The sequence below is a fragment of the Triticum urartu genome, chromosome 3 (assembly GCF_003073215.2).
Source record: "Triticum urartu cultivar G1812 chromosome 3, Tu2.1, whole genome shotgun sequence".
Lineage (NCBI taxonomy): Eukaryota > Viridiplantae > Streptophyta > Magnoliopsida > Poales > Poaceae > Triticum > Triticum urartu.
Window position 1 is genome coordinate 684158178 of NC_053024.1, and position 10845 is coordinate 684169022.

The following is a 10845-nucleotide window of genomic DNA, read 5'->3' on the forward strand; positions in this document are numbered from 1 at the left end:
CACAAGTGAAAGTTGCAGTTGGACAAACCAGCAAGACCATATATGCTACTACTAGAGTACTAGATAGCCCTGCACACAATTGACTGCAATGTAAAAAAGAAAAATTAAGTTGAAGACGGAACAGAGTAGACGGAAATAATTGGTACAAACATCTTATCCAATTCGATCCGTTACTCCCGCCAGCAATCCAGCCACATAAGACTCACTTGACTTGGGCACAAACAACCTCATCATGCCATACCACATCCAGAAAGCATACCACAGATAGTCCTAACTCACTGCCGCATTGCGAGCCTGTGCAACGACGCATTCCCCCAAATGGCTGATGCATTACCAAGGTAATTCATGCCAACTACAACAACTTCACAGCAGAATTTAAAGTTGCAGTTGGACAAACCAGAAAGACCATATATACTACTCCCTCCATTCTGAACTAAAACCACGACACTTCTTTTGGAATGGAGGGAGTACTAGAGTACTAGAAGCCCTGCACGCATTTGACTGCAGGGTACACAAAATGACTGCAAGGTAAAATGAAAAATTATTGGTACAAACATTCTATCCAATTCAATAGGTTTCTCCCACCAGCAATCCAGCCACATAATACTTGACTTGGCACTAACAACCTCATCATGTAACACCACATACAGAAAGCATGCCAATAGTAATGCTGGTTTTTTAGTTGAAGACCCCAGAAATCAACCACATTGAGAAAGCATACCACAGCTTGCCAAGAGAAATGCGGTTTTTTGGTTGCTGCCAGATCCAACAACACCAAGTCTAGCTAGGAAAAAACTAGGCTGTAAGCAAGGTGATGTTAACTAACTTACAGAGATCCTTTCTGCTTTCTACTAGTGCCCGAGGAGGTCAAAAGGGTCAGCAAACCCAAAGTCGGGAGCTATCTTGTTGCTGTAAACAGGACCTCCCGGGTTAGTGCGCCCGCTCTTGAAGAGCTGTACTTGGCAAGCCTTGTTGTTCCATTTCACGCTTGCTAGAGGCTTCAGCTTGGCCCTCACATTATCATCTCCAGAGGAGAAGCATTCTTTGGCCACCAGAACCACCATATGCTCCAGCACCCGACCGGTCTCTGCGATGAACTTGAGGAAAGCAAGCTCGCTTCTCAACCCATGGAACTCGTAGAAGAACACCTTCTTCATGCTCTGCACGATGCATTTGATGGGACCGCCCTCCTGCCAGAACTTGAGATTGACCTTGCCAGTGGACTCTTCAGATATGGGAGGGGACTGCAGATGAAATGGTAGCATACATAGTTCAGGTATCTTATCTATAAGCAGGCCAATAGTCATATGATTAATCTGATTCATAGTTCCGACCATGCTAGTACAAGATAGTATTGCAAAATTGCCAATGCAACAACTCTAAGTAGGTAAGTTAACCAATTTTACATAAACATGGAGCATCTCTAGGTTGGGGAAACAGCGGAGAAAGCCGGGCACTTTCTTGACAGCATTGCGGACACCAAACTGCACCTCCATCGACAAAATCTGGACACTAGGGAGAATGTTCTCCTTGCTACCAGCCTGAAATGGACAGAGAAACCAAGTCATACCATCATATATTGGCATTACAAATAGACACAGCACACCGAGATTAGGTGCACGGCCAATTAAATTAGCCCAAGGACCGACATACTATAGAGAAACTAATTCAGATCATATATTGACATAGCAGGTATGTATACACAAGCGAGCTACATACCACGACGATGGTGTTGCTAATCCCCAACTCTTGCTCTCCTGGCTGAAGGTATCCCAGCACACGCAGGTTAGGTGCACGCCCAATCTTGATCCCGGAAGAGCCGTTCATGGTGGAGTGGTTGTCGTCGTTCCTCTTCCTGAAGGACTTGAGCTTGCCAATTTCCCAAAAGAAGAGCCTCTCCAGGCTAGGGGCATCCACCACGTCGATGTACTCCAATAAGGCATGGCCCAGCTGAACGCACCGCAGTCTCTGGCCGACGAGGCGGAGGCGCACTCCGGTCTGGCTTCCCATGAGGACGAGGAACTCCAGGACGGGGCTTCTTTCAAGCATGAATGCCAGATCACGGTCCTCCATGACAGTCATGCAGAGGCCGAGCTCACGGAGGTTGGGGAATCTGGCGCCGCGCGGTACGGCGGCCGTGTCCGGGAGTCTCCAAAGGCCAAGATAGAGGCGGGTGAGGGAGGCGCAGCCGAAGAGCGTGGCGGGGAGGCGCAGGTCAATCGGCCAAGGGCGGTTGACAAAGACGAGTTCTTGGACCCCCTTGGCGACGAGGATGTCGAGCCAGCGCGCCATCTCGGCCCGGTGCTCCTGCATTATGGTTCGGGTGAGGTGAACGCAGCGGAAAGGCCCCAGGTGCGCCGCGAGGATGTGGGACACCGCGGCAGTGACGGCGCGGGGAGAGGGGTCGCGGATGGTGAACGGCCCGGACGCGCCGCCGTCCGGAAGCAGGTGGCTGTCGACAAGAGCGAGGGGCGCCGTGCGCCAGAGGGGGCGCCAGCGCGAGGCGAGGGCGGCGGTGCGCGCGGTGTCCTTGGCGGGGAGGCGGGAGAGGATGTTGACGAGGACGACGTCGGGGAGGCGGCTGATGCGGTCGACGCCGTCGTGGACCAACACGGCGGCGGGAAGCGGGAGGGAGCCGTACACGAGAAGCGGCATGTTTGTGCCGAGATCCAGCGTCTCAGGGTCGTCGCCCTTGTGCTTCATGCTATCGCACATTTCGCTCATGGAGACGCTCCTGTAGACGCCGATGAGCACCTGGGGGTCGTCCATGGCCGCCGGTGGAAGGGGAGCGGATGGAGGTGACGGCGAGGGTTTGGGTTAGGGGAGTAGTGGGGAACAGAGGCGGCGCTCTCTGTATGAGGACTGGAGTGGTGAGCTGGTTAGCTAGGTTTGGGCATGTCTGTCGCTGGCGAGATGTTGGGCCAAATGTCGGAAGGAAGCACGTATCTCTTGGGCCCATCAAATAACTTCTTTTCAGTTCGAACGACTTCCTCTTAAATAAGTGGTCAATCCATTCTCGAGTCTATTTAAATTGAATTTACCTAAATAGACATCCTCTAGCGAAAAACCTACAATTTTGCCTTCCTCCGGCGGCGGTAGCCGCTGAAAGTGCTGACCTTCTCCCGACCATGATCTCGTCCACCCCTCTCATGTGACTGTCCTTGGGTTCGCAGTAGGATTCCTCGCGCATATCTGCAATGTGAAGATCATCGCGGAATCATGAGACCCAAGCGGTCTACGTCGACATAAGGAGAATGTTGATGACCTCTTGAAACACCTCAATCTCCATGAGGATGATGGAGATGAATTGTCTTGGAAGATTTAGTTAAAGTCCACAAAAGTAAGGTTTTTAGTCCATCTGCTCCATACTCAGACATGAATCCCGCAAAAGAGGTTCTTTGGCGTGTGATCGAGGAAAATTTGTTCACCATACAATTCAGGTGCTTGGGGGACTCGAACACGGCGATGCTTAATGGCCCCTGGCTATTCTGAAATCAGGCTGTGATAATAGAGGAGTAAGATGGTTTCACAAATCCTAAACACTAGCTCTGATAAGATTGAAGTGTGGGCAAGGGCCTTGAAGCTACCAGGTATTTAGTTCAACAAGGTGGCGATCAAGGGTATGTGCCGGAAGATGTGTAAGATCCTAGAAGTCCATATCCAACTCTCGGCTGGATATGTTGGGGGCTTTGTTCAAGTAAAAGCTAGACTTTATGTGCATAAAAAGTTGGAAAGATTTGTGTCGATTACTGGGGCTGGTAAGAAGGATTTGTACCAACTCAAATATGAGGAACTCCCGAGTTTCTGTGCCAACTGTGGATTGTTAGGTCATTGGTATGAAGACAGTTGAGCATGAGAGCATGACATGTTGAAATTTGTGGGGCGATTTCATCTCCTTTCAGAAGAGGTTTTTGTAGAAGATCCCTACACAAAGAATGATGGTTATGGAGAGAACAAAGAAGGAAGGGGTGGCAGCACACCGGGCATCTGGCATTGGAATGCCATGTCTAACCAAAGGGAACCTCCAAACCTGAATGAACTAATACCTAAAGCACACAACATGGAATTCTAGTATGGTGAAATAAACAAACAAGAAATAGCAGTAGTATGTCAAATGATATAATTATGCAAAATATCCCACCATCAGCAAGGGAGCATTTGCCTTTAAACTTCGGTTATGGTTCTGAACATACTCAAAACTTAGAAGGTGCTTAGTCATAGTTTACGGAACATCAAGAGTGGGAATTTTTTTGACCGGTTCTATGGGAGCATATAAGTGCTTTCAACCCTTCGTTAACGCCCAAAAAGAATATGAACAAAAGAGGCACAAGGGAGTTGATGAAGGAGCAGTTGATATCTCAGAATTATCTAAACATGGAAAGTGAATGACAACCTCCTTCGAGGAGGACTACAGGAGCAATGACGATCATAGCCTGGAACTATTGTGTCGTGGGTAATGAACTGGTATTTCACGCGCTCCTAGACCTCCATAAGCGTACCCCGATTTGTTACTTTTGTTGGAGACTCACCTCAATGATTATCTGGTTGATTGTTAGTAAGCATCTAGAGATGGTCCTGAATTCGACGAACCCTAGTGATGAAAGGAGAGTGGGAGTTTTAGTGCTCTAGAGGAAACAAGTAAAAAAAGTCAGTTGTTCTCACACCCAAACTACATTGATGTGAAGATTGAAGAAGGGAATAAACAAGTGTGGAGGCTGACTATACAAAATATGGGGCCAATACGAGCTTTGCATTACCAATATAACCTAACTTGGAGTCCTTATTGGTGATTCCAGTGAAATCCTTTTATAATCATGAGAAGGAAGGAGGAAAACCCATACCCATAAGGTATATGAATGCTTTTAGATATGCAATGGATGTATCTGATCTACACGATCTTGGGTATGAGGGTGAACCATTTACATTGGAACGAGGAAATATACGTGAACGGACTGTGCAGTGGAGACAAGTGATGAATGATGTTGTTCTAGCTAATTTTCCATTGAGTTAGACTACAAACATTTGCTTTAAGTTACTGATCAAGAAAATTAACTAAACCGAATACTCAAACCAGTTAAGAGGTTTGAAGTCCATTGGTTGCAAGAGGAGAAATTAAATGATGTTGTACATGAGGCTTGACAGGATGTCATGGCACATGCACTAGCAACAGACGTGGACAACCGCCTAGTTCATATGAATGCAAAAGTTGCATGAGGGGGACAACAAAATTTAAAGAAACCTAAAAAAGAGGCTAATGCGGGCGTAGCGGGAATTGGACCACATTATGTCAAGACCAATGACCGATGACAGTAATGAGCAGAGGAAGAATCCTTCCTATATCATTGAGCAAATATTGGTGCCAGGAGGAGTTTCATTAGACACAGAGGGTCAGGGCAAATGGCTGGACGACATACCTCTTTTTTCATGCATTCGTGTCGGCTTGCAGTAAACGAAATCCTGTTATGAGGTTAAAAATGTTGATGGTGATTGGATGGAAGGTACATACCTCATGAATCCTATGATTCTTGATTACTTTGCTAATTTATTCTCCTCTAAAGTTAATCAAACATATCAAAAGGTGTTAGATAAAATTTCTCCAAAGGGTATGCAAAAGATATGAATAATATGTTGTCGACTCCCTTTACATCTGATGATGCGAATAAGGTTGTGTTTAGAATAGGTGATTGAAGGATAAAAAAAATGACTAGGGGGTGTGTGAATAGGAGATTTTAAAAAGTTTCTTGGATAAAAGCAATTTTCTTGAAGAAGCGCAGTGAAATTATCTCTAAGGCAGAAACTAGACAGGAATATAACTGCAAAAGTAAATGACTTAGAGAAACAACTAGCGACTCAATAGAGATAAATCTAACATGATATATGATAGAGGAACAACTAAGTAGAGACAAAACTAAACAGGTGAGCATACAAGCATACAAGAGATAAATCTGTTGCTATCATGGCAATCAACACATAGGTAAATACATAGCAGTTTCAAAGAACCGATCACAGAAAAAAAAAGTCTAGGGAAAAGTTCATCGCAAACGAAGGCAAACACAAAGAAGATCATTGAAGTACATTGATGTTATTGTTAGAACCCGACATGCGAATGAAAGCATGTCAAATTCATAAGTCCTTCAGTGCCACAACTTTAAGTATGATGGTGGTCTTTTTGTGTGACCTTATTACTGCCCACACAAACCTTTGGGGCAGTTCTTCCATCTCTAGTGCATGCAATCAACTGACCGAGCATACCTGGGAATCCTCTTGATGCTCCAGTTGCCAACAATTTTTCTGTGTCCTCCATAGTTGGTTCTGTCAGGAACTCTGGTCCAAACACCTTCACCATGGTGCTTGCAAATTGCACCGTGGTGTTCAAGCATGTGGTCTCTCCCATTATGATTTATGTATCAATGACATCTACGACCTTCTTATAAGCAAGCATCCTAAGAATTATTGTGCATTTCTGCAGAGGATAGAAGAAAAGTTGGCCGCAACAATTCTTCATCAACTTGAAGTTGTCATCAACCTTCTCCACGAGAGTCAGTACACGCAAGAACAAACATGTGCTCATCTGGAAAGCGACGCCGAAAGAAACATTCACGGTATGTTGGGTCCAGTGTGAAGTAGTCCGTGTACGGAAGCCACACGCCTTTATATCCACCCAACATGTAAACTAGGTATGGGGGTTGCCGGTCAGCCGAGATGTTTGGGCTGGACTTGCCCGATCCGATCGGATAGCGGTTTTTTGTCCGGGCAGACTGCCCGGATATGTTTGGAGCGGATATGGTATGTCGGGTTGTAGATGCTATTAGGGAGCACACCAATAGGTGAGACGGTGACTGACCGTGGGGAACTGCACAATAAGCCTTAGAGATTGGATCACCATTTTTATTTTTAGAAGATTTTTTTTAAGAATCCTTTATTTTTAGAAGATAAGTCGTTCAAAGTGAAAAATGCTGTTTCATGGCCCAGGAGACATTTGGCCCAAGCGGACACCACCACAACAGAGGGGAAAAATGGACGCCTCCGTTCCCCAATCATTCGGTTCCTCACTCCTCTCCTCCCCAAATCAAAGGGCGATTTGATAATTTGCCACCCCTTACTTCCCCCTTTCACAATTTACCATCCATTGTCTCAGTGACGGGCGGGCCCGGGCCTCACCTGTCATTTTGGGGAGGGGCAAATTATGAAAGGGGAAGGTAAAGGGGTGGCAAATTATCAAATTTGCCCAAATCAAAACCCTCGCCGTCACCCCTGTTCCCGTCCACCGGCGGCCATGGACCCGCAAGTGACCCTCAACACTAGGAGGAGTGATATTCTCGCCGCCGGCGAAGACCCCGAGACGCTCGATGTTGGCTCAAATCCGCCGCTCTACACCTTCTACGATTTCCTCCCAGCCCCGTCCGTCTCCCCCGCCGCCGCCCGCGCGCTCGCCGCCGCGTCCTGGGCCCCCGACGGCGTCGACCGCATCAGCCGCCTCCCCGACGCGGTCCTCGGCGAAATCCTCTCCCGCGTCCCCGCCAAGGACGCCGCGCGCACCGCCGCCCTCGCGTCGCGCTCGCTCTCGTCGACAGCCACCTGCTCCCGGGCGGCGGCGCGCGCGGGCAGCTCGTCATCGGCGCCCCCTCTCCCCGCGCCGTCACCGCCACGGTGTCCCGCGTCCTTGCGGAGCACCGGGGGCCCTTCCGCTGCGTCCACCTCACCCGCACCACCATGGACGAGCACCGGGGCGAGATTGTGCGCTGGCTCGACATCCTCGCCGCCAAGGGGGTCCAAGACCTCGTCTTTGTCAACCGCCCCTGGCCGATAGATAGACCTGCGCCTCCCCGCCACGCTCTTCAGCTGCGCCCCCCTCACCCGCCTCTACCTCGGCGTGTGGAGGCTCCCGGAGACCGCCGCCGTGCCGCGCGGCGCCAGCTTCCCCAATCTCAGGGAGCTCGGCCTGTGCTTGTATGCCATGGAGGACCGTGATCTCGCATTCATGCTTGAAAGAAGCCCTGTCCTGGAGATCCTCGTCCTGATGGCAAGCCAGAGCGGAGTGCGCCTCCGCCTCGTCAGCCAGAGCCTGCGGTGCGTTCAGCTGGGCTTCACCTACTTGGAGTACATCGACGTGGTGGATGCACCTCGCCTAGAGAGGATCTTCCAGTGGGAGATCACTACCCCCAGCCTCTGCGTCAAGAAGCACTCTTCCAGGATCAAGATTGGACGTACACCTAACCTGCGTATGCTGGGATACCTTCTGCCAGGAGAGCAAGAGTTGGGGATTACCAACACCGTCATCGTGGTAGTACATCCTACTAATTTAATTTGCTTTGTAGCTGTGCTGTGTCAATTAATCCTCTGCTTCAGAAAGTGACGACGACAACGACAACAATGACATGAGCTCTGGTTCTGACTTGTGAGACTGTCAATTTGTCCATGAACTTCTTTATGCTGTCCATTCTGCTACATGTTCTTTTGAAAAACTATTGAATGGTGAACATTTCATGATGCATGTAGTGGACGTAGTATCATGGATTGCTGGCCAGGTGCAGACCTTGACCTTTATTGTTTGTTATGAACCTAAGAATTTGAATTCAAGTGACTGGTGAATTGGTGATACTTTGTTGTGACTACTGAATTCTGATGCTTGTTTGATTCCAATGTGTTGTGGACCGATGAATTGATGCATGTTTGATTTAATTTCCCATGTTTGTGAACTAGTAAATAACTGAATATATAGTTATGTACTCTGTTTTCCTGCTGAAAATCCTGATGAAAATACTCTGTTTTACTGCTGAATATGCACTATAATTCTACTAAATATGCACATGTACTACCTGCCGCTAAATGGCTTAGCTGCCGCTATAGCCCGCTATAGCGGCTGTAGCTGCTGGAAAACGCTGCCGCTAAATCAAATAGCCCGCGATCAAAAACGTTGATTAATATTGCCAATGTATGATCTCAAATTCTCAATCCTTGGGTGCATTGCAGGCTGGGAGCAAGAACATCGTCCCTAGTGTCCAAATTTTGGCCATAGAGTTGCACTTTGGTGTCCGTGATGCTGTCAAGAAAGTATCTGGTTTTCTCAGAGGCTTCCCTAACCTGGAGACGCTCCATGTCCAGGTAAAATTGGTTAGCTTAAGTACACTTGCTGGATTTGCAATAATAGTGGCCATGTTATATCTAGTATGGTCAGAACTGTGAATCAAATCAATGATATAAGTTATAACTGCCTCCTGCTGCTGCATGATTTGTCCTCATAGATAAGATACCTCGACTATATGTGTTATGTACGCGCTGATTGATTTCATCTGCAGTCCGTCCGCGTGTCTGAAAAGTCCACCGGCAAGGTCAATCTCAAGTTCTGGCAGGAGGGCGGCCCCATCAAATGTGTCGTGGAGGGCATGAAGAAGGTGTTCTTCTACGAGTTCCGAGGGTCAAAAAGCGAGGTTGCTTTCCTCAAGTTTATCGTGGAGAGAGGTCGCGTGCTGGAGCAGATGGTGGTTGTGGTGGCCATTGAGTGTTTCTCCTCGGGGGATAATGTGAATGCCAAGCTGAAGCCTCTGGCCAGTGCGAAATGGAAGAGCAAGACTTGCAAACTACAGCTCTTCAAGACCACGCTCACTGCCGGGGGAGGTCCTGCTTACAGCCACCCGCTAGCTTCTGATTTTGGATGTGCTGACCCTTTTGACCTCGAGTACTACGACAAAGCAGAAAGGATCTCTATAAGTTAATTAGTAGCACAATGATGAGCCTCTTGTGTTGCAAGAGTACTGGTAACTAGCTTGACTTTGTGTTGCAAGACTACTTGGACATGAATTTCTCATGGCAAGCTGTGGCGTGTTTTCTGCACGATGAGGTTGTTTGTACCAAATTCTGGAATTCTTACGCGGCTGGATGCTGGTGGGAGTAACAGAATTAGTTAGTACCGAGTTTTTAACTTTCTAAGTCGATGTGTTCAGTTGAAGGTATGTTTTATAGTATTCAGCTTGTTTTTCGGTTTATCTTGCAAGTCAATTGTGAACAGGGCTATCTAGAAATCCTGTCAGTGACTAGCTAGTATGGTCTTTCTGGTTTGTCCAACTGGCAACTGCAATTTCATTATATTGTGCAGTTGTTAGCATGAAATAATTTGCTATGCATTAGATTGGGTTCAGCTCAAAATAGTATTAATTAATTACCACAATTATAGTCATCAGTTTTGATTTTCACAAACTTTTTACATGTTCCTTTTGTATAGTAGTATTACAGATTACTGCAACTGGACAGATATGTGGGTAAGCTTAAGAAAACAGGAACAACATCGAAGAAACGTACTCCAAACTTGCTTCATATTCAACCAAATTTTCTTACTGAACACAAGCTCACTCATAAAATTACACAGCGGCCATGGGCCTGGCCTGTTCTGGCTAAACAGTCTTGCTATTCCGCAGTCCGCTGAGATATTACTTGAAAGTTTCAGTTGATTTTTTCCTCATAGCCTGAGCATGACAGTGGGATCGCTGTTGTGATCTGTGCTGTGCTTGGGCCTGCTGTTGTGGGTATTTGATGGGGCCTCTGCTGTATTCCGATGCGTGTTATCATTGTATTGGTTCATTGCGCAATTTCAGAAAAGCGCTTCCCCCTCTGTATCTATCTGAAATTAGTGAGATCGATCGGTGTGCTGCTATTGATGTAACTGGGGCAGCAGGATTGATGAATCTTGAGTGTAGCCTGCCTGCCTGCCTGCCTGCCTGCCTGCCTGCCTGCCTGCATGCCTCCTCCACTCCACACCGCAGCTTCAGTAGTGCTGATGCACAATGGTGCATTTGAATTCAGTTTTCTAAAAGTATAGATGTACTGCTTGGTACTATCTTTTATATC

General features: G+C 47.4%; 2 protein-coding genes across 2 annotated transcripts; one reads left to right on the forward strand and one right to left on the reverse strand.

Moving 5' to 3' along the window:
- Positions 1–549: 549 nt before the first annotated feature.
- Positions 550–2867, reverse strand: LOC125549124 (F-box/FBD/LRR-repeat protein At1g13570-like). Its single transcript, XM_048712609.1, has 3 exons — positions 1720–2867; positions 1407–1541; positions 550–1244 (listed from the first exon to the last, which is right to left on the reverse strand). The coding sequence occupies exons 1-3, from the start codon at positions 2767–2769 to the stop codon at positions 852–854; spliced, it is 1578 nt and encodes a 525-aa protein (XP_048568566.1). The 5' UTR covers positions 2770–2867; the 3' UTR covers positions 550–851.
- Positions 2868–7276: 4409 nt separating this feature from the next.
- On the forward strand, positions 7277–8643 carry LOC125547162 (sal-like protein 3). Its single transcript, XM_048711153.1, has one exon. It carries the CDS (start codon positions 7277–7279, stop codon positions 7808–7810), a length of 534 nt encoding a protein of 177 aa, XP_048567110.1. The 3' UTR covers positions 7811–8643.
- Positions 8644–10845: the final 2202 nt, after the last annotated feature.

Bases quoted from the DNA above. Each gene is read 5' to 3' on its own strand.
- LOC125547162 (XM_048711153.1), top strand. From the start codon at position 7,277: ATGGACCCGCAAGTGACCCTCAACACTAGGAGGAGTGATATTCTCGCC.
- LOC125549124 (XM_048712609.1), bottom strand. From the start codon at position 2,769: ATGGACGACCCCCAGGTGCTCATCGGCGTCTACAGGAGCGTCTCCATG. The intron at 1,542-1,719 runs GTATGTAGCTCG...TGTCCATTTCAG, and splicing joins TTAGCAACACCATCGTCGTG to GCTGGTAGCAAGGAGAACAT. The intron at 1,245-1,406 runs GTAAAATTGGTT...TTTCATCTGCAG, and splicing joins TAGAGATGCTCCATGTTTAT to TCCCCTCCCATATCTGAAGA.